Consider the following 27,186-nt stretch of genomic DNA (forward strand, 5'->3'; position numbering starts at 1 on the left):
GCTCTCTTATAGAACCAAGACTACCAGCCCAGAGACGGTCCCACCCACAAGGGGCCTTTCCCCCTTGATCACTAATTGAGAAAATGCCTTACAGTTGGATCTCATGGAGGCATTTCCTCAACTGAAGCTCCTTTCTCTGTGATAACTCCAGCTGTGTCAAGTTGACACAAAACTAGCCAGTACAACTGCCTATACCTGTCTGAGATCCTGAAGCTGCCTGCCACCTGCCTGCCACCAAGCCTCCCACATCCACCATGTCTGGTCTCTCTTCTTCGGGAGTTGAAGAACCCATCTCAGCAGAAGCAGAAAGTTCCCAGGGGAGCTGAGCAGAGGGGACTGTGTAAAACTTTAGTGTCTTCATAGGTTCAAAACGACATCGGGATACCAAAGCCTGAGGAGAATGCTTTGAAAACTGAGCAACCAACCAGCAAAAGAAAGGGTTGTTAAAAACAAAATGAGAGGATAGCAGCAGCCATCCTCCAGACAGTGTGCGATTGTTCCAAAGTCAGTACCATGAGCCACAATTCTCAAGCCTTCTTGCCCACCAATGCCGGACTTCCTCCAAGCTATGAGACAATCAAAGAGGAGTACGGGGTGACTGAGCTGGGTGAACCCAACAACTCAGCTGTTGTGAGGACCACTGTGATCCACATGCCCAGAGAGGTGTCGGTGCCTGACCATGTGGTCTGGTCCCTGTTCAATATGCTCTTCTTCAATGCCTGCTGCCTGGGCTTCATTGCCTATACCTACTCTGTGAAGTCCAGGGACAGGAAGATGGTGGGCAATGTGATTGGAGCCCAGGCCTACGCCTCCACTGCCAAGTGCCTGAATATCAGCTCCCTGATCTTCAGCAACCTTATGGTCATTATCTGCATCATTATCTTCTCTACCACCTCTGTGGTAGACTTTCAGTCATTTTCACAAAGAACACCCCATTCTGGATTCTAGCTGCCCTGTGCTCCATGGTCCACATATGCCCCGCCCCTAGCCCCGCCCCTAGGCTCAAGCCTCGACCCTTTACCCTACCCACATGCAAATGTTACCTTCACTTATCTGTCCACAGTGGATTCAATAAAGTGCACGGGGTGGCAACTCTGAAAAAAAAAAACAAAAAACAAAACGAAAATGATTGTCGAAGCAAAATGAAAATGAAATATTCCAAAAATTAAAAAAGCAAAATGGAAATAGTAGTGGAAAAATAAAAGATATAGGATTAATATAGAGATTTAATGACAATAATTATTCCAGAAATGGAGTAACCCCAAAAGAAATATGATTTCCTAGACACAGCCTATAGATTAAAAGTGTCTACCAAATGTCTAGGCAAAAAAAACCCTAAATAAATAACAAAGATGTGATGCAGGCCATTGCCACCAAGCCAGATGATCTGGGTTTGATTGTAAAACCCACATGGCAGAAGGAGAGAAGTGAGCCCTGAAGGTTGTCCTCTGACCTTCACGTGCACACCATGGCATGCACACGCTCCCACTGCCCCAGACTGTAATAAAACTTTAAAAGAACTTCAGAGGTGCTTGTCATCAAGTCTGATGGCCCTCCTTTGATCACTGGGAGGGATCTACTTGGTAAAGAAGAAAACTGGCTCCAGAAAGTCGTCCTGTGACTTCCACACACGTGCTGTGGCACATGTACACACGTACACAGAGAAAGAGAGAACTTCAAAATAAGTCATGTAATTCAAATTTAAAAACCATTCAAACTAGAAGTGGAATGTGTGATCATTTGGTCCAACTGAGTCACGTGGCCTAGCATTCAAGGAAGATGCCTGTGCAGTCTCCGCAGTCTCCCATTCCTTGGGAGGTGGAGGCCTGTGTGTGAGTGATGCTGTCAGCCAGCCTAGAGCAGACGACGAGGTAGAGGCTCTTAGGAGGAAAGGAGGAGGAGAGGCTAGCCATCTGAAGGGATGAGGAAAGTGTTGGTGATGAGCACAGAGGTGTGACCTGTCCAGACCAACCAACCGGTTCCGCCGACCTGAAAAGTGTGTATAAACCCAGAAGAGCGGTATAAGGAAGCAGAAAAGGAGATGTAGACTCCTGGGGGAACAAGTAGGTCTACAGGGAAGGAGAAGCCACAGTGGGAACCCACATGCCTCTGATATTACTAAGAATCCCACAGCCTGTAATGAAACCGTACAGTTTGATAGGATCAATCTATCAGTTATCTGAAGGCATAATTATGATTACAGGACGGAACTCCACGTCACTTACTTTGACAATCTGACAGTTCCAAAAGTCAGAGATATAAAGGGGAGAGGAGAGCTGGGGCAAAGCAAGGGCTTCGACAGCTTCCATTATACAAAGTGTGTGTAGAGGTCACACACAACGGTCTGCAGATGATGGAGCAGTGGCAAAGGGTGCATTTGTATTGCTTACCGCAGAGAGGTAACCAGACTGGAACTACAGATGTTGATGGAGGGGGAGGGGAGCTACAGTGGGCTGTGTTCTAACTGATTACTGACCACAGAGCAGCAGGCCAAATGTTTGTCATGTTTCAACTGATAAAGCAAGGAATAGTGGAACGAACGCACTGTATAGAAAAATGGAGATAGGCTCGGCAAGCCTATCGACTCAGGGGATGGATCAGGTAGATCTCAAATTCAAGGCCTGCATGGGCTGCAGTGACTTTTGGGTGATTATGCATGTATGGTGTGTGTGCATGCATGTTTGCACGTGGGCGTGCATAAATGTGGAAGCAGAGGTTGATATCAGGGCAGAGTCCCTCAGCTGAGCTCCCAGCTCATCAGTGCAGCTGGTCTGTTGGGATTACTGGTAGGCAACTATGCCTGCCTGGTATTTACATGGGTGCTGGAATCCAAAGTCTAGTTGTCATCCATACATAGCAAGCACTTCACCCTAGACTAAGCCAGCTGTCTTATTAAATAATTCTTAAAATGTTACTTATTTAATGTCTATGAGTACACTGTAGCTGTCTTCAGACACATCAGAAGAGGGCATCAGATCCCATTACACATGGTTGTGAGCCACCATGTAGTTTCCGGGAATTGAACTCAGGACCTCTGGAAGAGCAGTCTCTAATGAGATCTGATTCCCTCTTCTGGCCTGCAGGCATACATGCAAGGCAGAACCCTGTATAAATAAGTAAATTTTAAAAACATATACTTTAGCCGGGCGTGGTGGCGCATGCCTTTAATCCCAGCACTCGGGAGGCAGAGGCAGGCGGATTTCTGAGTTCAAGGCCAGCCTGGTCTACAAAGTGAGCTCCAGGACAACCAGAGCTACACAGAGAAACCCTGTCTTGAAAAACCAAAAAAAAAAAAAAAAAAAAAAAAAATATATATATATATATACTTTTTGTATAAATAAGTAAATCTTAAAGCTGTATATTGTAAGTCAATCATAACGCTGTATAAATAGGTAAATCTTAAAAGAAAAATCAACGAAAAATATTGTTGTTGTTTAATCTTTGAACTGGAGTAATGGCTAGTAGTTAAGAGTGCGTACTAGGGGCTGGTGAGATGGCTCAGCGGGTAAGGGCACTGACTGCTCTTCTGAAGGTCCTGAGTTCAAATCCCAGCAACCACATGGTGGCTCACAACCACTCATAATGAGATCTGACACCCTCTTCTGGTGTGTCTGAAGAGAGCAACAGTGTACTTAGATATAATAATAAATAAATCTAAAAGAAAAAAAAAGAGAAAAAGAAAGAAAAAAATAAAGAAAAGAAGGGAATCTTAAAAAAAAAAAAAAAGAGTGCATACTGGCCAGGCAGTGGTGGTGCACACCTTTAATCCCAGCACTTAGGAGGCAGAGGCAGGCAGATCTCTGTGAGTTTGAGGCCAGCCTGGTCTACAAAGCAAGTCAAGGACAGCGAGAGTTCTGTTTCACAAAGTCCTCTTGTCTCTAAATAAATAAATAAATAAAAATAAATAAATAAAAAAGTGTACTGTTTGCAGAAGACCTAAGTTCAGTTCCCAAAGCAAGTCAAGGACAGCGAGAGTTCTGTTTCACAAAGTCCTCTTGTCTCAAAATAAATAAATAAATAAATAAATAAATAAAAATAAAAAAGTGTACTGTTTGCAGAAGACCTAAGTTCAGTTCCCAGCACCCATGTCAGGAGGCTAAAGCATTGCCTCTAATCCATTCCAGGGGATTTGGTGCCTTCTCCTGGACTCTATGGGTACTGCACTCACACATGCCCATACCTTCCCTTTCCCTACCATATACACATACTTTAAAGATATTTGTTTAATCTTTTTTCTTTAAGATTTATTTTATTATTATATCTAAGCACACTGTAGCTGTCTTCAGACACACCAGAAGAGGGCATCAGATCTTATTAAGGATGGTTGTGCCAGGCATAGTGGCACATGCCTTTAATCCCAGCACTTGGGAGGTAGAAGCATCTCTGAGTTTGAGGCCAGCCTGGTCTACAGAGTGAGTTCCAGGACAGCCAGGGCTACACAGAGAAACCCTGTCTCAAAAAAGAACAAAAAAACAAAACAAAACAAAAATCTCGGGCTGGTGAGATGGCTCAGTGGGTAAGAGCACCCGACTGCTCTTCCGAAGGTCCAGAGTTCAAATCCCAGCAACCACATGGTGGCTCACAACCATCTGTAATGAGATCTGACTCCTTCTTCTGGTGTGTCTGAAGACAGCTACAGTGTACTTACATATAATAAATAAATTAAAAAAAAAAAGAGGATGGTTGTGAGCCACCATGTGGTTGCTGGGATTTGAACTCATGACCTTTGGAAGAGCAGTCACTGCTCTTACCCACTGAGCTATCTCTCCAGCCCGAGATATTTGTTTAATCTTAAACAACTATGCTTTAGAAAGAGGATTTTAGGGTTGAAGGGATGGCTCAGCGGTTAAGAGCATTGACTGCTCTTCCATGGCAGAGCTGGAGTCAGACACAAGTCCTCAGCTTTCAGTCTAGGGCTTGGCTCTTTTGCTCATAAAAGCCACTCTGACTGAGCACATATTTGGGGCTGGCATGGAGTCAGATGCCAGGGCAGAGACAAGTCTTCTCACTGCTCATAGTTCCAAGTGCAGGAGGGCAGACATGTCAAGGAACCCATATAAGTAGTGTGGTGGGTATATGATCCTGTTGTCTAAAGTTTGGAAATGAGAACCGTCTTTTAAACCACAGTCAGTTAATACTGCTTTCTCCTTCTTCTCACTTCCCTTCATAGAACTTCCACTAATGTCAGGAGGTATTGGAATAGCCGTGGGCTTTTGTGATACGGCTACAGAGAAGTAATGCAAGTAGGATTGGAATAACAATAGATACTTGATTAATTCAAAAGAAGCAGAAAAAGATGGTAAAGAGATGAGTAGATAAGACAAAAACACTACAAAAAGGTAGATCTAACTTAAGTCTATCAATAATCACATTCCATGTAAATAGCCTAAATATCTCAGCAAAATATCAGAGATTGTCAGACTAGATTAAAAATATAAGACTCCAGGGCAACAATATTAACCAACCAGTATCCCCAGAGCTCCTTGGGATTAAACCACCAATCAAAGAAAACACATGGTGGGACTGGTGGCTCTAGCTGCATATGTAGGATGGCCTAGTAGGTCATCAATGGGAGGAGAGGCCCTTGGTCCTGTGAAGGCTCTGAGCCCCTGTATAGGGGAATGCCAGGGCTAGGAAGCAGGAGTAGGTGAGTTGGGGAACAGGGGAAGGGGGAGGGGATAGGGGATTTTTGGAGGGGAAACTAGGAAAGGTGATAACATTTGAAATGTAAATAAAATATCAAATAAAAAAAAAAGAAAAGAAAGAAAACCAGGCTGGCCTTGAACTCACAGAGATCCACTTGCTTCTGCTTCTTGAGCATTGGGATTGTAGGCATGGGCCACAAGCCCTGTTAGCCCTGTTATATCTTGATTATATGAACTGAGGTGGGAAGAACCGCTCACTGTGGGAGGCACCATTCCCTAGGAAGGGGAATCTAACGGTATAAGACTGGAGAAAGCCAGCTGGGCATGCTGGCACACACCTTTAATCCCAGACTCGGGAGGCAGAGGCAGGTGGATTTCTGAGTTCGAGGCCAGCCTGGTCTGCAAAATGAGTTCCAGGACAGCCAGGGCTACACAGAGAAACCCTGTCTTGAAAAACAAAACAAAACAAAACAAAACAAACAAAAGCCTGGAGAAAGCCAGCTGAGCACTAGGATGCATGTAGTAGTCAGCTGTTCTCTGCTTGTGAGAATGGATGTAATGTGACCAGATCTTTCACACTTCTGCAGCTGTGACTTCCCTGCCAGGATAGGCTATAATCTGGAATTGTGAACCAAAGAAATGCTTTCCCTTAGGTTGCCTTTGCCAGGTGTGGTTTGACTATGCTTGGCCCAGGGAGTGGCACTAGTAGGAGGTGTGGCCTTGTTGGAGGAAGTGTGTCCCTGTGGGCATGGGCTTTGAGATTCTTGTCCTAGACGCCTGGAAGTCAGTCTTCTCTTAGCTGCCTTCAGAACAAGAAGTAGAACTCTCAGCTCCTCCTGTGCCATGACTGCCTGCATGCTGCCATGCTTCCCACCATGATGATAATGGACTGAACCTCTGAACTGTAAGCCAGGCCCAAGTAAATGTTGTCCTTTACAAGAGATGCCATGGTCATGGTGTCTCTTTACAGCAGAATAACCCTAACTAAGACATCAGGGTATCTTATCATAGCAAAGGAAAAAAACAAAACCTAAGCAACTGGATATCTTTATTATAAGTTTTATTTTATTTATTATTGTATATGATATGATACAATATGTTAAGTGTTGTGTGTGTGTACACGAATGTGCATATAGAGGGCAGAGAACAACTTTTGGAGGTGAGTTCTCTTTCACACTATGAATTTCTGGGATCAAACTCATATTGTTATCCTTTTTTTTCCAAGACAGGGTACCCCTGGAATTCTTTAGACCAGGCTGTTCTCGAACCCAGAGATCCACCTGCCTCTGTCTCCAGAGTTCTAGGATTAATGACTCCACCACTGTCATACTGGTTTTGTTTGTTTGTTTGTTTTGTTTTGTTTTTGAGTCAGGGTCTCTTTATGAAGCCCTGTCTATACTTGAACTCACTATGTAGATCAGGCTGACCTTGTACTCACAGAATTCCACCTGTTGCTGTCTCCTTAGCGCCAGGATTGAAAGTGTACACCACCATACCATTTTAATTAATTAACAAAATTATTACATTCTATTTATTTATCTTGTATAAGCGTGAGCACACACACACACACACACACACACACACACACACACACACAGACATGTTCAAGTGTCCTCAGAGGCCAGAGACATCAGATCCTCCTGCAGCTGAAGTTACAGGAGCTGGTAAGCCATCCACTGAGGGTGCCGACACTTAAAAGAACAGTGTGTGTTAGCTCTCCACCGCACTCTCTCCAGTTCCTTGTTTATTTATTTATTTAGTCTCTCTCTCTCTCTCTCTCTCTCTCTCTCTCTCTCTCTCTCTCTCTCTCTCTCTCTCTCTCTCTCTCTCCTCTCTCTGTGTGTATGTAGGTGTGGATAAGGGAATGTCACAACGTGTATGTGGAAGGCAGAGAACACGTGGGGATCGGTTCTCTCTTCCACCGTCTGAGTCTCAGGAATTAAACTGAGGTCATCAGGCTTGGTGGCAGGTGTCTTGATTTGATGAAATACCTTGTTGGCCCAATAATACACTTCTAGCTTAACTATAAATCATTGGTTCTCAACCTTCCTAATGCTGTGACCCTTTAATACATTCCTCATATTGTGGTGACTCCCAACCAAAAAAATTATTTTTGTTGCTACTTCATAACTGTAATTTTGCTACTGTTGTGAATTGTAATGTAAATATCTGACATGCAGGAGATCTGATATTCGACCCTTGTGAAAGGGTGGTTCGACTGGGTTGTGACTCAGAGGTTGAGAACAACTGCTATAGATTAAGAGAAATCACAAGAGCCACGCAAGGTCCATTAGCCTAGCCACAATTGGCAAGGTTCCAGGCCAGTTCTAAACCTAGCCCTGTTTCAAAGAAAGAAAGAAAGAAAGAAAGAAAGAAAGAAAGAGAGAGAGAGAGAAAGAAAGAAAGAAAGAGATGCCAGCGGAGTGACAGCAACGGTTGTCTTTGGACCTGCACATGTGGGGCCTGCTCACGACACACATGAACATACGCATGAACACATACCCCGCCAATCCAGAACGATGCAACTAATATGGCCATTTTTTTTTTTTGTAAAATAAAAGACAGTTTGAGGGCTGTGTAATTCATTGGCAGAATGCTTGCTTGGATACCCAGAGCTCTGAGTGAAACCTTCCCCCCTCCATCAGACTGGCACGCCTGTAATCCCAGCACTTGCTGGTGGAGGCAGGAGGATGAGGAATTCACAACCATCCTGGGCTACGTAGGACTCTGTCTTAAAAGGAACAATAACAAGGTAGGGCTGAAGGCTGGGATGATAGCAGACTTGATTAGGCCATGGATTCATTGCCAGCTTCACAAAAAGAAAGAAAGAAAAAGATAACCCAAATATCTATAGAATTCTCTACTTGGTTCTGGGGTCACCCTAAAATCAAAGTAAGCCATTGTTCACAGCAGCCTACTGGCACTCTACCTAAGTGGAAAGTCCCCTTCCCTGCAAGATCTGATAGTCCCACAGGGCTCCCGGTGTCCTTGGATGTGTGTCGTGTGCATTTGGGAAGTGATCTCGTATCATTTGCTGTCTCTGACACCCAGGTATCTGTTGAGCCGTGGCTGGTCCTCCATACTGCCAGATGAACCTGAGCTGGTCTGAGGCTGGCTGCTGCCAAAATCTGTGGGTGGGTACCTGTGGCTCTGGCTGTGAAACCCTAACTCTCAGCATGCTATGGTCATACAAGTGACCAGGGCAAGACCTTTGTTGTCACCAGATGTCCCCACTGGAGGGCTTCTGGGACCCAGTGTGAGTAGCCCCAGTAGGTGGCTCTCTACTCTACAGCTATCCTTTTGTCTCCTGAGTGGTCTGGGCAGGACAAGTTCCCAAGGGCTTCTTTGGGTCTCTGTCTGCAGGGACAAACCCCTCCTGGCCCCACATCCCTGTAGAATGTTCTGGCCTGCCAAAGACCCCCCTCTGACCCTCTGTTTCTCTTTCAGGAATCACCATTGTGTTCTATCTGGTCCCCTCTGAGTTTGACAGATGTGCCAGTGTCCCAAACATGGAACTAATGGGCATCTGTTAGGTGACCCTCCAGTCCTACAGTTGTGTTCATAGCATGTAGTTCATACTGCACTGATGGGGAAGGAGGGATGTGGTGGGGGACTGCATCCTTAGCTCTGGTCTATCTGGAAGCCCTTTGTGTTAACAGGGGCTCTCACTGAGTGAGGAGCGCGGTGGATGATGTAGCCTTTGCCCAGTTCGGAACCATCTATTTTTCTGTTTTCCCCTCACCCCAGTAATCCTAAGGGTGTACTGGGAGTCCTGTTTAGCACGTCATCCCAACACACAGCCACGGTTATAGTTGGATAGCAGGTAAATACAAAGACTAGTAGGCACTGCTTTATAAGTAGCTCTCTATCCCAGCACTAGGGAGGCAGAGGCAGGTGGATCTCTGTGAGTTAGAGGCCTACAGAGGTCTGCAGAGCTAGTTCTAGAACGGCTCTGACTACACAAAGAAGCCCTGCCTTGGAAAAATAAAAATAAGAGAAAAATAGTAGTAGTCAAGTTTGCTTCCAGTGGTGACCAGGTGCCCATTTTTTGACCTCTGCCCTGTGACCACGGATTGACAGCTCTAGGGCTGAAGTGTCTACTGCCAGGCGGCTGGGAGCCTGCCCTTCAAAATCTCCCACAGGGGACGGGGACCTCTGAGATCTGCTGAACCTTGGCCCCGGGTAGCCCCACCCGTTCCAGGCAAGGGAGGGAGGGCAGAGATTGGCCCAGGAACTGGTCTGGTCGCTCCCGCCTTCTCGTCTCCAGCGTTGCTTCCGCCAAGCTCCAGTCTTCCCGCAGCTGCTGCTCGGAGCACCTAGGGTGTCCTGGCCAGCCGTGGGGTCAGGATTGTCCCAGCACTTGGGTAAAAAAAAATGCTCTCGCGCTGCTCCTCCCCTTCTGGAAAGGCAGACCTGTCCCTGGCATCTCTGCTCCATTGAACGCCTCCCTGCTCTTTCCCAGGACAGGTCAGTTTCTGCAGTTTCCACTCAGTCGAGGGGTGCTTAGGTGCGGGCCTTCGTGAGGATGGTGGGGGTGGGGTGGAGAGGGGAGGTTGTCCCAGACTTACCACCAGAGATCTGACGGCTCAAGACTCCTCAGGTGCAACCTTGTGACGTGGCATAGTGTGAGGTGGGAACAATTCCGGGCCCAGCCCCTCAGCTGCGGGCCATGGGGAAGGTCCACTCTTAGCCTGAGCTGGCAGAGACTAGAATCCGTGTATCAGAACCCATCCGGTAGGATGGTTTTTTGGGCTGACTAAGCATTGCTTCCCTGGTCGTCTTCCACCTTCTCTCCACCTCCATCACCGTCCCTGGGTCAGTATTCTTCGCCTTGCGGTTCTTTACCGGCTTTTTGTCCACAAAGGGTGGGGTTTGGATCGTGAGGGCCTGGCTCTGAATGCTGTCACCTCCGTTTCCTCTTCTGCTGGTGTCACTACTCTTTTTCTTGGCCCCTCCCTTCACTGATGCCCCACCCCCGCCTCTATCTCAGAGCTTCCTTTAATCAGCCCGGCCACACTCCAGGGCCCCAGAGGCTGGGGGCCTCAGAGGATGACAGTATTCCTGCATGCATTCATTTAGGCATGTACTTCCCCTCAGTATCCCCTCACCCTTTTGTATGTCACATCCCTCCATTCCTCTTTTTCTAGATGCTCACTGAACATCTACAATGTTCAAGGTGCTCATTTTGAGAGGCAGGGTGTTCTGATGAGTCTGTTCCATTTCCACTGCTGGCTTACTTGAGGTAAAAAGGGGACATTGACATAAGAGAAAAAGCACTAGACAGGGGACATCGTCTTCCATACACTATGTCTTCAAGCTCCAGCACACAGAGAGATACAGGGCTGTAAAGTGTGTGGACACTGGTGGATGCTCTTATGCCTACTACTAGGGGGAGGCCAAGGAGGACTTCCTGGAGATGGTGGCATTTCAGCTGCTGCTGCTTTGATGGCAGACTGTCCAGACTCTGGGCCTCATTACAGTGTTCCCACTCTAAAGTGCCATTGGTCCATCTCAATGGCCCAGCAGAATCTCTAGGGATTTTGTTCGATAGGCAAGTTCTTGGGCCTAACTTCTCTGTTCTCTGAAACAAAAACCTTGGCGTATGGGGGCTAGAAAGACGACTCAGCAGTTAAGAGCACTGGCTGCTCTTTCAGAGGAGCAGGCTTCAATTTCCAGCACCCACAAGACTGCTCACAACCATCTGTAACTCCAGGTCAAAGAGACCTGATCTCCTCTTCTGACTTCTAAGGGCACACAAAAGTGGTACATAGACACATACGAGGGAAGAAACACCCACACATATAAAATTAAAAAGAAAATAAAAAACCTGGGTGAGATTCAGCACCATAGATGTTACCCTCTGGGGACCTGATGCAGGCTGAAGTTTGGGTTATTCTAGGACCTAGGACAGACATTTGCATATAGGGCTGTGGTCTGGGTATTGGGGTCAGAACCAAGGATGAGGGAGATGCCCTTGGGGCTCAGGTGAGTGGGAAGGAGAGGGAGATGCCAGTGGCAACATCTCTGAAGCAACAGATGGTCAGAACTGCTGAGGGCTCACGGGAACCAGTTCAGACAGGTCGTAGCTCCGTGAGGAGCAGGAATCTCGGCAGAAAGCTCTTGTTCTCTGTTGTGTGCTCCTGGATCAGCCTCGCTGGAAGTCCTCTCTGATGTCTAAGCAACCCCAGCCCACTGTGTGCTGTGTGGCAGGAGGAGGTGAATGTGGCTCTGGGTTTATGGTAAGGACTGGGATGTCTAGACGACTTCCACACAGTATGCCTTTTCCACCTTGGGGTTTCAGTTTGTCCATGTCTGCTGATCTGTTCCCATCTGCTCCATAGAGGCCATGGAGCCTTGGATACATCCCTTTCCAGCCCCAGGGATCATCCCTGAAATGTAGAAAGAGGATCAGCAGGAAGCCTGAGTCACAGCAGGGGTCTGGTGCTCCGGGACTTGTCCTCAGCCATCTGGTCACCTATTCCCTTTGACTTTTTTAGTCCTGACCAGAGTGTGTCCAGTCGTCTGCCTCAAACCTCTTGCAGAAGTGACAGAGGACAGGGAAAGTCCTGGAGGACTTTCACTCGTTGATGGCCATGGGTGCTGAGTACCACGTGGCATACTGGGTGTACTTTGACAGGTGCCTCATTTACAAGAATTACCTGCTTATAATGAAGTGGCTGCCAGGGCCCCGTGTACAAACTCTGTTCAGCAGTTGCTGGATGCGAACAACCTGGGCCCAGGAGCCAGTGGGGTAGCACTCTGGAAGGTGAAACCCTGGCAAGTGGGTCTGGTGTCTCTCTAGGAGGCCTTGGCAGCTCCCTGGCATCCTGCTACACTCCAGCCTGCCCTCTTGTGGACGGATGGACTCCCTGGCAAGAGAACGGGAGCTCTGGGATTTCCATTCTGTTAGGCAAGGACATGGGTAGGGGGCTGGAGTGGGGGCTGGCATTTGCCTGAGTCTAGAGACATAGAGTCCGGTGGTGCCAGTAGGTGGGCACCAGGCCCCACGTGACTGTGGCCCAGTTGGCAGGTGCTAGGGAGCTTTCTGTGCTGGGGTTGGAGGGGGGGCCCTCTAGAGGGCGGATTGAGGAGAGGCCAGGACATGGGGCGGAGATATTAACAGCTGGCTCCGGAGGGCGGGGACCTTAGGAGGAGGAGCCAGGAGAAGCCGGCTGCTTTTGGACTTGCTGGCCGTCCCGGGGCTCAGGTGACCAGCAGCCCTTTAGGAGCCTACAGACCCCCCCACAGCCTGGCAACCCAGCAAACGGAGCAGCAATGATTCAGAATGTGGGCAACCACTTACGAAGGGTATGGACTGTGGGTTAGGGTGGCCTGGGAGACCAATGGGTCTCCTGGTGTGGGGGCCCAGAAAGTAGATGCTTTCCTCTAAAGTCAGGATCTGCATCTTTAGTCGGGATCTGTCTGTAGTCTTCTTTAGAAGGAGATATCGCAGAACCCATGGAAGTTATAACTAGTAGTCTTAAGTTATAACTAGTAGTCTCCCCAAAGAGCCCCGGGACAGTAGACTCCCTCCGGCTGGCAGTTTGTGGTGAGGTGGAATGGAATCTTCTGTAGCAAGTTCTGGCATTCTGTTTGGTTGAGTGTGTATGTGTGTGTTCTGTGCATAATACTGCTGCTGCTGCTGCTGCTGTGTGTATGTCTTGTTACAATTCAGCTGCTGCTGCTGTGTGTGTGTGTGTGTCTCCCTGGGTCCTGGGCACAATCCTGCTGCCATCTGAGCTCTGGGCCTCATCACTTCTCCCGCTCAGGACTCCAAGGCTACGGCCTTGACAGAATTTACGACGTGAGGGTGTGTGTACAAGGCGAGAACAGGAGAGTAAGAACACAGCCTGTGAGGGAGAGGCCATGTGGAAAATGTCCTATGCTATGACCTTCGAGAGTATTTTTTTTTCCTGGAACCTCCTAACTGGGACTTTGGAGTTGAGATACGTGCTGAGGTCCCAGAAACACCCAAGTGCACAGTGGCTCATTGGGGGGCCTTTGGCCTGGTGCCTGGAGAAGGGCTTGGGACAGGCTGTACCGCCAGTGCTGGGCAAGAGTATCTGCCAACTGAGGTCGGTACAGAAAAGGCCTTTTAAAAAAGTGCCCTGGCTAAATACACATCTCACCTGTCCTTTCCCCTGAGCGGCATCCTTGCCCAGCCCGGGCTCTTTGTACTTTTAGGATCTCACCCAGCTCCTTCCATCTGCTACCCAACTAGAGGTTATCTCTGAAAAGCTAGCTGTGGTGTGTGCCCACCCGTTCAGTCTTACCTGGCAGGTCCCCATCTCAGTGGCAGGCTTGCCCAGCTCTCTCCACACCCCACCATCCTCCCTCTGTGTTCACAGCAGCAATGTAGGGATTGTTTTTTCTGTCTTAGTGTTCCACCTTGGCTCTCTCTAGCTGCCATACATTCTGTACCTTCCACCAGTGACCACCAGTGACCTTGGCCTCCCTTGCACCTCCGTCAGCCTGCCGTCTCTTTGGCGGTTTCCTTCTTGGCCCTCGGATTCAGCTGGGATGCTGCCTCCTCTGGAAAGCCTTCCTAGATTTCTTATGACACTGTGCTGTCTTTGTGAGCCCCGCTCTCCCTAGGATGGAAGATTTGGTTGTGTGTCTCTCTCTTCTACCCCAGTAAACTTTACAAGCTGTGCTTGGTATACCTAGTCCTGGTCAGAGGCCAGGGGATACCTAGGGAATGAATGTGGACAGGCAGTTTCTCTGCCATGTCCAGGATGGAATCTGAGCTACTGGGCCTCTTGCTTCTGTCCCCCGAGCCCAGGATAGAGTATGTCCACGCTCTGACTTTGCCACAGAGCATGCTCTGAGTGTGCCCATGTTAACATCCTCAGTTCAGTGAGGCAGGTCCACTTTATCAACCTTGTGATGGCTGTCAGCTGTCTTTGCTGTCAGATTGTCTGAGTTCAGGATCTGGGTATGTCTGTGAGATGGTTTCCATAGAGGTTCAAGTGAGGAGGGAAACCCACACTGAGTGTGGATAGCAGATTCCTATGGCCTGGACCCCATAAAAAGAGAAAAAAGAGCATGTATCTCGGTACCAGCATTGTCTCTCTAGGCTTCCTGTCTGTAGACACAGTGTGACCACCTGACACCATCATTTCCTTGCCTTGTAGACTGTGTTTCCTCAAACTGTGAGCTAAAACGAGCCCGTATTTCCTTCAGCCGCTTTGTTAGGTACTTGGCTATAGCATAAGAAATGTAACCAGTACGTTCCCCACTCTACTTCTGTCTCGCCACACTTGTCCCGGATGAGGAATAACTCAGGCTCAGAGGGGTCAGTGGCCTGTCTAGGGTTACAGAGGCAGAAAGTGGCAGAGCTGGGATTTGAACTCAATAGTTCTGGTTCTAGAGCTTTCTGGACACCAGGCTTAGCCAGGCAAAGGCTGGTGAGCAACATTCCAACTCCGAGTCCTGACTCAAACTCAGCTAGCATCCAGCCTATGGTGATGGAGCCGCGTGTTGGATGTGGAAACTATGCCCCAAGGGCCCCAGGGACTTCACATTAGTTAAAAATGATACTGATCACCATCTTTGAACTTATGCCTGGTTGGCACATCTTGACTTTCCGTAGCGTCTATTTTAATTTCCTTTGCTCCTATGGAAAAAAAAAGGAGAGTTTGGGGGCATTTTCTTTTTTGGGGGGACTGAACTATTTTTATTTGAGACAGGGTCTCGTGTAACCCAGGCTGGCCTCAATTGATGAAGATGTTGCCAAAGATGACTTTGAACGTCTAATCATCAGTTCTAGCCTGGTCCAGATCAGCTACCAATGGTGCTTGGGGACTGTTTTGAGTACACAACTGTTGATGAGCTATTTGGCCCCATTCGCCTGAGACTCCTTGCTCAGGTGCTAATGTCAAGCTGATGGAGACTGGAGCCAGCAGCATGCATCTGTGCTCTGCTCATTGGCCTGGGTGCTGCTGCAGACCTTCTTACGACCCACCACTTATCCGAATCTTAGGATAGCTGGAGGGCCCTCTCCATACTTCATCCTCCCCAGCCCAGACTACACTGAGGTTTGGGAAGTAGCCCATGGATTAGAATCTTGCCTTTCTGTTGTTTTGAGATATTCTCACTCTGTAGCTCGGGATGGTCTTGAACTCCTGATCCTCCTGCTTCAGCTTCCTGAGTCACGGGAGTGTGCTATCACGTTAGGGTCTCATTTCCAGGTCTGGGAAGTTGGCTCAGTGGGTAGAGATGCAATGTACAAACAAGAAGATACGAGTTCAAATTCCGAGCACCTATTCAAAGAGCTTGGCATAGCTGTGTGAGCCTGTAATCCCAGCCTTGAAGGGTAGGGACAGGCAGGTCCTAGGGACTGGCTAGGATTCCAGCCTAGAGAAAATAGTGAGCTTCTAGTTCAGTAAGAGATCCTGTCTCAAAGCAATAAAATAGAGACGATCTCAGACATGCGCATGGGCATACACACCTGCATGTTCACATGTTCTACACACTCATATAAAACACATGCAAACATACACAGGAAAAAAATTTTTTTCACCCTATTGCTCACTGTGTAACTTTAGGCCAGGTGTTTGTCCCTTGTTTGTCCCTGAGTCCCTGTGTGTAGGTGATCCTAGAAAGTACCCCAACCTTGAGTCTGAATGTGAGGAGTTGGCAAACCACTCTGATGGTGGTCCTGACTGTGTGGTGGCACTCTGATGGTTGTCCTCACTGTGTGGCAGGGGTGCTTCAGGTGTGGGAGGGGAGGCCTACCAATAGAAAATGCTAATTAATGCCTGTCATACAACAAGAGCTCAAAATGGCTGACCCCAAGGGCTGGAAGAGCTTGTGGTGGCCCTAGAAGGCTCGCTCTGCAGGAAAATTGAGGCTCAACCATTAACAGCTTTCTCGGGAGCCACATATGAACCCCAGCCTTAGCCATGGGCAGACACCCAGAGTGTTCTCAGTCTGTTTGATGATTTGGATTTATCCTTACAAACCCAGCTCAGCCATCACCTTCCCTTTGACTCCCCATCCTCCTTGGCTCCAGACAATGCCCCTTAGAATGTTATGCCCAGTTCTTTTGTTCCCTATGTGGGTGTTTCCTAGGGATTGGCATATCTGTGTAGGGCAAGTCCTGGAGTATGCTCGCTTGTGACAGCATAGATCCCAGCGGCTGAGCTAATAGAGAGACTGTAAAGGCAGGCAAACCACGACAATGGAAGCTGGCATGAATGCTGTGAATATCAGTAATAATAAGTGCTGCCTGGGTCTGAGCATGCATGAACTCAGTCCTTAGAGCTCTGAAGCAGAGAATGCTCTTGTGCCCTATATTAAAAATGCATTGGGGGCTGGGCGGTGGCTGCTGCACGCCTTTAATCCCAGCACTCAGGAGGCAGAGGCAGGTGGAGCTGTGAGTTTGAGGCCAGTCTGGACTACAGAGCAAGTTTCAGGACAGCCAGAACTACACAGAGAAACCCTGTCTCGAAGAACCAAACCAAACCCACTAAAAAAGAAAAAAAAAAAAAAAAGGATGAAACAAAACCAGAGAGGTTAAGTCACCTTCCAGAGGCCACACAATTGTCAAGTGGCACTGAAGGGCTTTAAACTCAGGCTCTCTGGGGAGCAGGGACTGAGAGGATGGGTTCGGGGTCCTGGCTAGGTGGTATCTGAGCAGGGGCCTGGAGGCTGAGGGGGTGGGTCTCAGGGAGGCTCATCCGGGCAGAGGGAAGTGTTCTCTTGTAGGATTTAAAGCAGAGGAGTGCCAGGCATCTGAGCTGCTGAATAGACTCTCAGAGTGTAGAGTGGCCTGAGCCAGCTGCCAGTTGGCTGAGGTTGAAGCCACGGCAGTGGCCTTGAGTCTGGGTCGGTGTCTGGAGCATTGTGGCTATTTTCTGTGAGCTTTCTGGGGGTTCTCTGATCCCTTGGCTTAGTTTATTTTTTAGTTATTCCAATCTTTGAAACAGGATCTTATCATGTGCCACCGTGGTTCCTTGGCTTAGTACCTTGTCTTCATTGATTGGCTGGCCCCCAGGGGTCCCAGTTACCTTCCTGTCTCAACAGGAAGTTGTGTTAGGACCATCCAGGAGCTCATGAGGCACTGAAGGAGGTGCCTGGGCTTGGGCAGTTGCTAGCCTGGGGCCATATTCAGCTTCATTTTGACTATGGAGGCAACCCCAGTGAGTGGACTTGCTGTCATTCCTTGTACACAGAGTGTAGGTGGGGGGGACCCAGGCTGTCTGAGCTGACCCCACAGCACACGACAGATTCTGTACCACTCATCTGTGCCTAGGGCTGTAGTGCAACTATGTTGCCTCTTAGAGCCTTGGGAGAGCTGCCGGCTACTTTGCTGGAGAGTGAAAGGGTCCAGAGATCAGCCTCAGAGGCACCAACTCACTTGGCCTGTGTAGGCTGCAGCCTGCTCCGTGAGCCAGATTCCACGTCTGCAGGCCTCTTTGGGGTAGGCCACAGAACTTGCATGTCACTGGCCGTGGTAAATAATCATGTCCCGTTTCTCATCTGTCTGTGGGTTTCCTCTGTGGTTCAGTGACAGGGCTTGTCGGTCAGGTGAGATGATAAGATGATGGTATCTGCTGAGCCTCTGCTAAATGTCCTGTGTATTTAAATCCCTAAGTGCTTTGTGAGGCTGCGGTGTTCAACTGGCTTTACAGATGAGAGAGTCAAGGCCCTGGGTTTACATCACTTTGAACTAGTTAGAGGATTAAACCATCTTGTCCAGGGGCTGGAGAGAAGGCTCAGTAGTTAAAAAGCACTTGTTTGGGGGGGGGGTATAGAGGACTTAAATACCTAATAAAAACGTGGTGGTGGGGGGGTGGGGGGTTGGGGGGTGTGTGGGGGGGGAGCACTTGTTACTTTCCAGAGGATGCAGGTTGTATTCCCAGCAACCCACATAGTAGCTAAAAACTGCCTGTAACTTCAGTTCCAGGGAATCCAGCGCCCTCTTCTGGCTCCACGGACATCGGGCACAGCTCCAGATGTACATGCAGGCAAAGCACCCAGGCACATAAAGACAAATAAGTTAAAAAATAATAATCTTGCCTGACCGCAGCTCCAGCTGGGCAGGACCCCGGGTGCTGTGGCTTCTTACCATGTCCTAGGCTGACCTGGCTGAGCCTGACATCTTTGTCTTAGGCATGCTCTGCCCTGTGACTGCAGGACAGATGGCACAGCCAGCTGGGTCCTCTGCCAGTCCCCTGGCCACAGGCCTGTATGTGTGTCCCTGCCATTCCAGGAGTAGCTTCTCTGCAGGTAGATGATGACATTAGAGTCATGACAATGATGAAAAGGACCAGACTTTGGGGACATTGGCATGAGCCAGGCCAGACCTGTCCTCTAGGGCCCCTAGGCTGATGGGACAATTCAGGTAGGTATAAACTGATAAAGACATCGTGGCTAGACTGTGGCCGAGGAAGGCTGAGGTGGCCCTCATCACTCAAGAGGGGTCCAGGTAGGCTTCTTGGAGTAGGTGACATTTGGCTTAGCCTGTAAGTTTCTCTAGGGAAGGAGGCACTTGTGGAGGGCTAGGAAAGAGCCTGTCTGACAAGGAAATGGTGTGTGACCCCCTGAGGACTGGCTTTCTGGCCCCCTTCCATATTATATAGGTATCTTTCCAGGAGCTTCCTCGGGAGCCTTAGTCACCATCAGTGGGTCATAAATTCATCAATGAATGCTACTCGAGGCAGTCCTCAGTGGGCAGGGCTGTCGCTGGGAGGGAGAAAAGTAGGGCCTCAGCTTCGGGATGTTCTGTAGACAACCCAGCTTTAGCTTTAGTCCAGTGCTGGAGGGAAACCTGTCCCTGTCAGGATTTATGATTGCGTACTGAACTCCAGTAGAATGACCGTAAGGGCTGCCAGACGGTAGAACTGTTGTCTGCTGGTCTGCTCTCACCCGCCCTCCACTCTTATCCCTGCTCTGTATTTGAGACCTCTTGGCCTCGAACTATGTGGCCGAGGCTGTCCTTGAACTCCTGATCATTGTGCCTCCAACTCCCAAGAACTTGCTTATAGGAGGGCATTACTGTTGACTTTCTTAGGGTACTTCTTGCCTCTTCATGTGGACATTCCCTTCACAGTTAGAAAAGTTCTGTATGAACCTCACCTTGGCTCTTCAGAGACCTAGGGAACCAGCCCCAGACTGGGGGCCCAGATGAGACCTTTGTTCCACCTGCTCACTGGGGACCTGTGGGTCCATTCTCACATCTCTCTCTCCACTCCTTGGCCTTGTCCTATCTGTGACTTGAGAACAGGCTGTGATCCACCCTAGGGTGTGGTCTAGCCTGGGTCAGAGGCCTGAAGGGGGAGCTCCCCATGGGCCTCCATAAGGCAGCCCTGGCTTCCCAAAGTCAGGTGGCTCCTCACTTCCTTCAGATCCCTTATGAGGCCTGAAGAGACCAGACTAGCATCTTGTTCTTCCTAACATACCCTGTGAGGTGTGTGTGTGTGTGTGTGAGAGAGAGTGTTTGTGTGCACGCAAGTGTATGTGTGTGTGTGTGTGTGTCTGTCTGTCTGTGTGTGTATATATGTGTGTACCTGTGTATGTGATTGTGTATATGTATGTATATGTGGTTGTGTATGTGTGAGTGTGTGGTGTGTACATACATATGTATGTGAATGTATGTGTAGGTATGTATTTATATATGTGTGTAACTGTGTGTATATGTGTGATATGTATTGTGTGTAGGTGAGAAATTCTGATTGGTTCTTTTCTTTGTTTACATGTGTCTTGCACACACGTGTGAGCAGTGCACACTGGCGGAGGCCAGAGGAGGACATCAAATATCCTGCTCTGTCACTCTACTTCTTCCCTTGAGACACTGAACCTGCTGCTAGACCAGCAGCCAGAACTGCACCTCCCACCCCCCACCCTCATCACATTGATGGACTTACAGGTCCACACGGCCATAGCTGGCTTTTCATGTGAATACTGGTTAAACTCATGATTGAGCAGCAAGTGCTCTTATCCACTGGGCTGGCTCCCTACCCCTCTGGCTGGTTCTTTGCTAGCTCTCTTCCAGACTCAGTGTCCTTCCTATCACTGGGAATATGGGGTCCCCAGGGTCCCTGTAACTGAGCTGCTTCATATCATCTGATGTTTCCATGATGGAGAAGGCGCATTTTAAAAGAGTAAGTGGTAGGACTCAATGGGTAAAGGTGCTTGCTGCTAAGCTCTGTGACCTGAGTTCCATCCCTGCGGTCCACGTGCCAGAAGGGGGGGGGGCGGGAATTGAGAACTGACTCTTACAAGTTGTCCTCTGACCTTCACACGGGCATGCCTCACACCCTACCCCCAATACACACAAATAAACACAATGTAATAATTTTCTGTTCAAAAGAGAGCAAGTGGTGAGCCAAAGGTTTAATGACTGTGGGCCAAGGGGAGGGACCATCTTTAAAGGAGCCAGGTGTGGTGGGAAAGCCCCAGTTGCTTTTCTATGGCATCCCAGAGCCCCCCCCCCCGCCCCCCCAAGCCCTCTGAGTCAGCCTAGTCCAGCCCTCCTGCTTTGAAGATAAAAGTAAGGCTTGCAGGCAGGCAAGGCTGAGAAGGTGTGTCTCACTTGACAATGGAGTTTGAGCCTGGTGTCTTGGCCCTTTGGATGGGGAGTGTGCAGTCATGACATGGCAGTTTGGATATCTTTATCTGGAAAGAGTTTTCAAGCCCAGGAGGGACCCACTGGTTATAGCAGCTCTGGCTGGGACCCAAAAGGCAACTGTGGAGAGTCTCTGCAGTGCCATGTGCTGGGGACCTGATCCTCAGAGTTCCTTTTGCAACACCTGCGTTGGGTGACCTTCCCTTTGCCCTTTACTGGTCAGTCATGGTGTGGGCATGTTCTTTCTCTCCTGTTCATGTTTCCTTTCCCTCATGTGTTCAGTTTGGATCACCGTTACCTGTTACTGAGTAGAGCTGAGGATAAAGAAGCACACAGTAGGCTCACGCCAGACAGAAGATTTTTCTTTCTTTCCTCCCTTCCTCCCTCCCTCCCTCCCTCCCTTCTTCCCTTCTTCCTCCCTTCCTTCCTGCTTCAGCCCCGCTTGCTCTGGCCCAAAGATTTTTATTTATTACATGAAATACACTGTAGCTGTCTTCAGGCACACCAGAAGAGGGCGTCAGATCCCATTACAGATGATTGTGAGCCACCGCGTGGTTGCTGGGAATTGAACTTAGGACCTTCAGAAGAGCAGTCAGTACCCGCTGAGCTACCTCTCCAGCCCATGACAGCAGATTTCTTAAGAGGATCTCTGAGCTTGTGCCCGAGTACTTCTTAGATGCTAGGTATCCATCACGTGGGCAGCTCTTTGGCTCTGGGGGGACCCTTCACCTGCCATACTCCTCTGCAGATGAACTAACACCAGTACTTCCCAGTCTCCATGAAAGCAAAGCCATTCCCGTCCCAGTTCACCTACCAGTGACTTCTTGTGTGGTACCAGTTTCCACTTGGCTGGCTCTCATCTTTTTTCTAAATCATTCTGACTGGACCCCTTCTCCTCCTCTCAGTTAGCTTCTTTCCCATCTGCCTTCATGCTGCCTCGTGTGTCCGGGAGCCGTCTGGGACTCTCCCTACACCAGGTTGATGGCGCCCTGGGTCTTTTTCAGACTTCTCTTTCATATCTACTCCTTATGTGGGAGTATGTGTGTCCCTGTCTGCAAGTCTCTCCCGAGACCGCATCTGCTGTCGTTACTAGGATTGCAATGCAAACCACCCTGAAACTCCATGGCTTAGCAAACCCATCAGTTTGTGATGCATTGTAATTTGTGGGTTGGAAATTTGGGCAAGGCTGGGCAGAGCTCTGCAGTGCAATTCATCTGGCCTGCGGGGCCCAGGTAGAGGTTATGGGTGGTGGTTAGCTAGTGAGTGAGCTTGCCTAGGGTCTAGTATGGCTTCACTGGCATTGTTGTGGGCAAGGCTGCAAGGTTGGGCTTAGCTGGGAATGTCATTCAGAGCATCCACGTGACAGTCTCAGGAGAGTTAGATTTCTTACCTGGCAGCTAGGTCCCCCAGAGGGGAGGCCTAGGGGATGCAGCAAAACGTCCCGTCCCGAGACCTGGGGTTGCAGGCATTGGTTGAAATGTCACTGAAGGTGATTCAGACTCAGGGGAGAGGATTAGACTCCTCCTTCTCTTGAGTCTTGAGAGGAGCCACGAGGCTCTAGTACCCTTTAACCTACTACAGGTGTAGAGCCCTGTGCCTTTCAGATGCCCCCACGTGCTGGTGGTTGTTTTTTGCTGGTTTGTTTTGCAGGTGTGTAGCCCCCTTTTCAACAGAGGGGTGCGTATCAGAACTGTGGTACATTCAGTGAATGTTTAACAATAGCTGGAAAGTGCTTGGTCCTTACCTCGCTCATTCCCCCCCCCTCCCCTAATTGGGTACTAACACTTCTCCCTCACCTCAAGCTCCCCCCGCCCCCACTTGCAGTACTGCAGCTAGCTGGACCTCTGAAATCTGCCCTTGGCCGGCCAACACTTTGACCAGGCCCTGCCCAAGTGCCATTTCTCCCAGCTAGCAGCATAGGAGCTCTGAGGACTCTCCTTGCCTCTCCTCATCCAAGAGGACACACAAGCACGCAAGTCCAACATGGAGAGATCTGAAAGGCAGGTCCCGTCTCCCGCCACTTACAGACTCTAGCACTTGAGTCAAATCTGCACTCTGGGGATCTGCCCAGCCTTGGGCCATGTGGACCAGGCTACCCTCCTGACTTCTTACCTACTGCCCTCTGATAGTCACACCAATCCTCTTGGGGCTTTGCATTCTCTCTCCTTAGAACCACACCCCTCCCATGTCTTTCCTAATTGCACCCTCTCATTCATTCATACATTAGCCAGTTCCCCACAGGAACCCTCCCACACACTACTGCCTCAGATTAGGAAAGTACCTTTTCCCTCCATCATATTTCGTTTTCTTTTCTTTTTAAATTTTATGTATTTATGTATTTGTTTATTTATTTATGTATTTATTTATTATATGTAAGTACACTGGAGCTGTCCTCAGATACTCCAGAAGAGGGCATCAGATTTCGTTAAGGATGGTTGTGAGCCACCATGTGGTTGCTGGGATTTGAATTCAGGACCTTCGGAAGAGCAGTCGGCACTCTTAACCACTGAGCCATCTCGCCAGCCCTTCTTTTCTTTTTGAGACAGGGTCTCATGTAGCCTAGGCTGGCCTTAAACTTGCTTTGTAGCTGGGATGGACCTTGAATTTCTGATCCTCCTGCCTCCATCTTCCAAATGTTGGGATAATACCACAACCGTTTCATGCAGTGGTGGGGCTCAAACCCAGGGCTTTCTGAATATTAGGCAAGCATGCCACCCACCGGGCCACACCCCTCGATGCTCTGTGTTTTCTTTCCTTCTTTAAATGGCCTTGTCTTCTTTTTACATGTCGTGAGAGATGAGATGGTCCCATCGCCCTGAAGAAATGAATGGGAGTTTTAACAGAGATGAACCTCAGTGATCTGAACAGTTGTTCTTTCTACCTATTTGCCTTACTTGGAATGCTCCAGGCCTGGTTTCTGACCAGCCCTCAGAGATCCAGCCCAGGCCACCAATAGTCGGTGCCCTCCCTGATCTCCCTCCGGTTATCTGTCCTTTCTGAGGGTCTGACACATTCCTTCTGGTTTCTTGCTCACAGGGTTGGGCCTCAAGCAAAACCCCAGCCTGGGGCTGCCTCCTCCGCACTGAGTCATTCCTTCCTCTCCTCCCCTCCCCCGCCGTACTGGGGCAGCAAGCCTCAGCCACCACAGCGCTACACTTTGGTTACAGTAGGAGTTGCCACAGTTGAGTTTGTGGATGGATGAAATCATGAGGCTGTTTTCACATAAACAGCTATTAAGGTAGAACCGGCTCAGCCCATAATCAATTTAAACCCAGGGGACAGTGACAGTGACAGTGACAGACACTGGATGCAGGGTCCCCTGCTTCGCTTTTTTTGTCAGCCTGCCAATGACCAGGCCCATCCTCATTGCTGCCATTTGGTGCAGCATGGGGCTCTACGGAACTGGTCCAGGTTCAGTCTCCACGGGCACCGTGGGAAACCCCTCCGGGCTCAATCTCCAGGTTCTCACTGGGCCCTGATGATGTTTGGCCTTGAACAAAAGCAATTTATTGAAGATGGTTTATTCGTGGCCCAGGGGCTCCTCCTGGTGCCCACCTTGTTGCCACCGACCCTTCCAGCTGCTTTCTAGTAATTCCAAGAGTCTGTTTCCTTCCTGAGGTCTGGAACCTTGAGTAGCATGGCATTCTGGCAGTCCTCAAGTGCAGGGTGCCTGCAGAGGACCACAGACTGTCCTGCCCAGCCATGATTCTCAGTTTAAGTGAAACCCTAATATAGAAGAGAGCTTCGTGTTCAACTGGCAGTAATGGAAAGAAATGTGAATGTTTTTGTCACAGGTCCCAGCTGCCTTCAAAGCATTTTCTGCACAGGCCACCTGGCCCTTTGTTCTCCATAGATGTCACATACCCCTGGGACCCGTATCTTTCTGAAGTGCCTTAGCTTTTGGACAACACAAAGCACAGCAGTTTGGGTCACTTCCTGTGGGTCAGGTCCTGGTCTAAGCACTCGGACTCCTTTCTGTGACGCTCATGTTCCCATTTTATAGTTGTGAAGACTGAGGTCCAGAGTAGCTTAAGTTATGCTCAGGGTTCTCTAGCAAACCAGAGGCAGGGTCACATCTAGAGTACCAAGACCCTGTGGGGCTTGGCCACAGATCTCTTGCCGATCACCCCAAACTTTGTCTTTCTTTTCTTTCTACTTTTCTTGGCTTTTTCAGCAAGCTTTTCTCTTGGCTCAGGTCCCTTTCACACAGTGGAGGGAGTAATGTTGGTGCTGTGAGGCCAGGTCAGGTCAGGGCTCTTTTATAGTCCATCAACTCCCCTGAGCTGAAGGCTCGGAGAAGAACCTGGGGTATAAGGAGTGAGCCCCCGCAGAGCTGCCTGGGCTGCAGTGCCCGTTCCAGCCTCTGCCATGGGTTGCCTGATCCTGATCAGCATCTTCTACCTGCAGAGAGGACGCTTAGGCCTCTTCCAGGGCCTGACCAAGTGAGAAGTGACAAGTGACAAGATGTATTCAGTTGGTAAATCATGAGTCCTGCTTCCACTGTTCTGCAAGCCTTCTTAGGAATGGCTTTTTAAACACAGAGAAGAACTAAGCTGGTTTGAGCTAAAGGAGGCTGGTGGGGTGGGGGTGGAGAGGACAGAGTGGCAGGAGGGTTTGAGGATCCCCGTGGGGTGGGAGAAGGGGCCCCACTTGCTGGGGGAAGGCCTGGACACCATCCTTCAGCAGGGTAGAGGCTAGAGGGCCCAGAGAGCAGCTGGAGGGGGCCCAGCCAGGCTGCCAGCTTCCTGGGGCAGGAAGTCTTAGCTGCCCAGAGTCTCAAAAGCTGTGAGCAGCTCAGGCCCAGGAATGTGTGGTGTGGAGTGTGGATCAGGAGGGGCCCCTTTCCTGTCTCCCCTCCCCCTCTCCCCACCCCCATGCATGTGCTTGTTTTGTTCCCTCCCAGCCCATTTCTTTCTCCCTCTGACATTTCTTTTCTGTTCTCCTTCCCTCCTCCCTGTGTCTTGTCTTTTCTCTCTCTGATTGTTTTGTTTCCCCTTCTCTCTCTGTAGCTGATTTCTCTCTCTCTCTCTTTTTTTTCTCCCCCTTCCCACTTGTTCTTGTTTCCTCTCCAGAAGGAATAGTGCTATCTATGGCTGCTGTGCCCAGCTCCAGGGTAAATGAGGTGGCTTGCAGGATAGCAGGGCCTGGGCCCACTGCCTGGCTTCCTGTTGCCATGGTAACCCAGAGGCAGGGACAGGCTGCATTCTTAGCCATGTGGTGGGGAGGGTGTGAAGGGTTCTGATGGGGAGAAGCCAGGTCTTTCCTTCACAGACCCCTGAGTGGCAGACCCGACCTCAGTGTGAGGGCTCAGCATGGAGGGATCACTGCATGTCACTGGGGGTTTGGGGCTGGGTGTGGCACAGGGAGGGTAAGATCACACTGGGGCTAGACTGCTTGTGATCAAAACATTCTAGTTGCTCTCTAGGCCTTCTGGTGACTGGGGGTGGGGTGGGGGGTCAGGTGGGGGGTGGGGTGGGCAGTGGCAAACAGTCTAATGCAGTAGGCCAGGCCGGCAGTGAGGCATAGAGGCAGAGGGTGGGAGATGAAGGACTGGATAGGAGAAGGGTTTGCAGAAGGGAGTGGGCAAGCAAGCGCAGGTAGCCAGCTGCTGCTGGAAGGTGTGGTGATCTCAATACTGTTCCCGAGCAGTCTGGCTAGATAGACAAAGTCCTTTCTAGCATTTTCCTCCTTGGTGGTGGACCAGCGTGTTTCAGACAGTTTTGATCCAGGTCCTGATACCATCGCTCACCCTGCAAGAGGGCTTGAAGGGACATGAGGAGGAGTCTCAGGAAACCAGAATAGAGATGTGGCTGCTGGCTTGGCCTACCTGTGGTGGGATCAAATGCCCAGAGACATAAATGACTATCCTGTCTGCTAGACAGGCGGTAGTACTTCAAAATGGTCAAGCAGCCTTGGATTCTGAGCTACACAAGTGTGGACCTAGGTCTCAGTTCTGTCCTTATCAGCTGG

General features: G+C 49.4%; 1 protein-coding gene and 1 pseudogene across 2 annotated transcripts in view; both read left to right on the forward strand.

Annotated features, from left to right (window-relative positions):
- Positions 1–496: 496 nt before the first annotated feature.
- LOC110293648 (interferon-induced transmembrane protein 2 pseudogene) lies at positions 497–952 on the forward strand (annotated as a pseudogene).
- Positions 953–9,876: 8,924 nt separating this feature from the next.
- Positions 9,877–27,186, forward strand: part of Acot11 (acyl-CoA thioesterase 11) — a 57,604-nt gene continuing 40,294 nt past the window's right edge. Inside the window, exon 1 of one of the 2 annotated variants that reach the window (XM_021160095.3) lies at positions 9,877–10,112. Coding sequence is in view for 1 of the 2 variants with exons in the window: in XM_021160094.3 (XP_021015753.1) it covers positions 12,921–12,953 (33 nt within the window). In the remaining variant the exon portion in view is untranslated. Of the gene's footprint in view, positions 10,113–12,808; positions 12,954–27,186 lie in introns of those variants that run through there. The other variant, XM_021160094.3, reaches the window with a different exon arrangement.

The sequence above is a fragment of the Mus caroli genome, unplaced genomic scaffold, assembly GCF_978045245.1.
Source record: "Mus caroli unplaced genomic scaffold, Mus_caroli_1 scaffold_6, whole genome shotgun sequence".
NCBI lineage: Eukaryota > Metazoa > Chordata > Mammalia > Rodentia > Muridae > Mus > Mus caroli.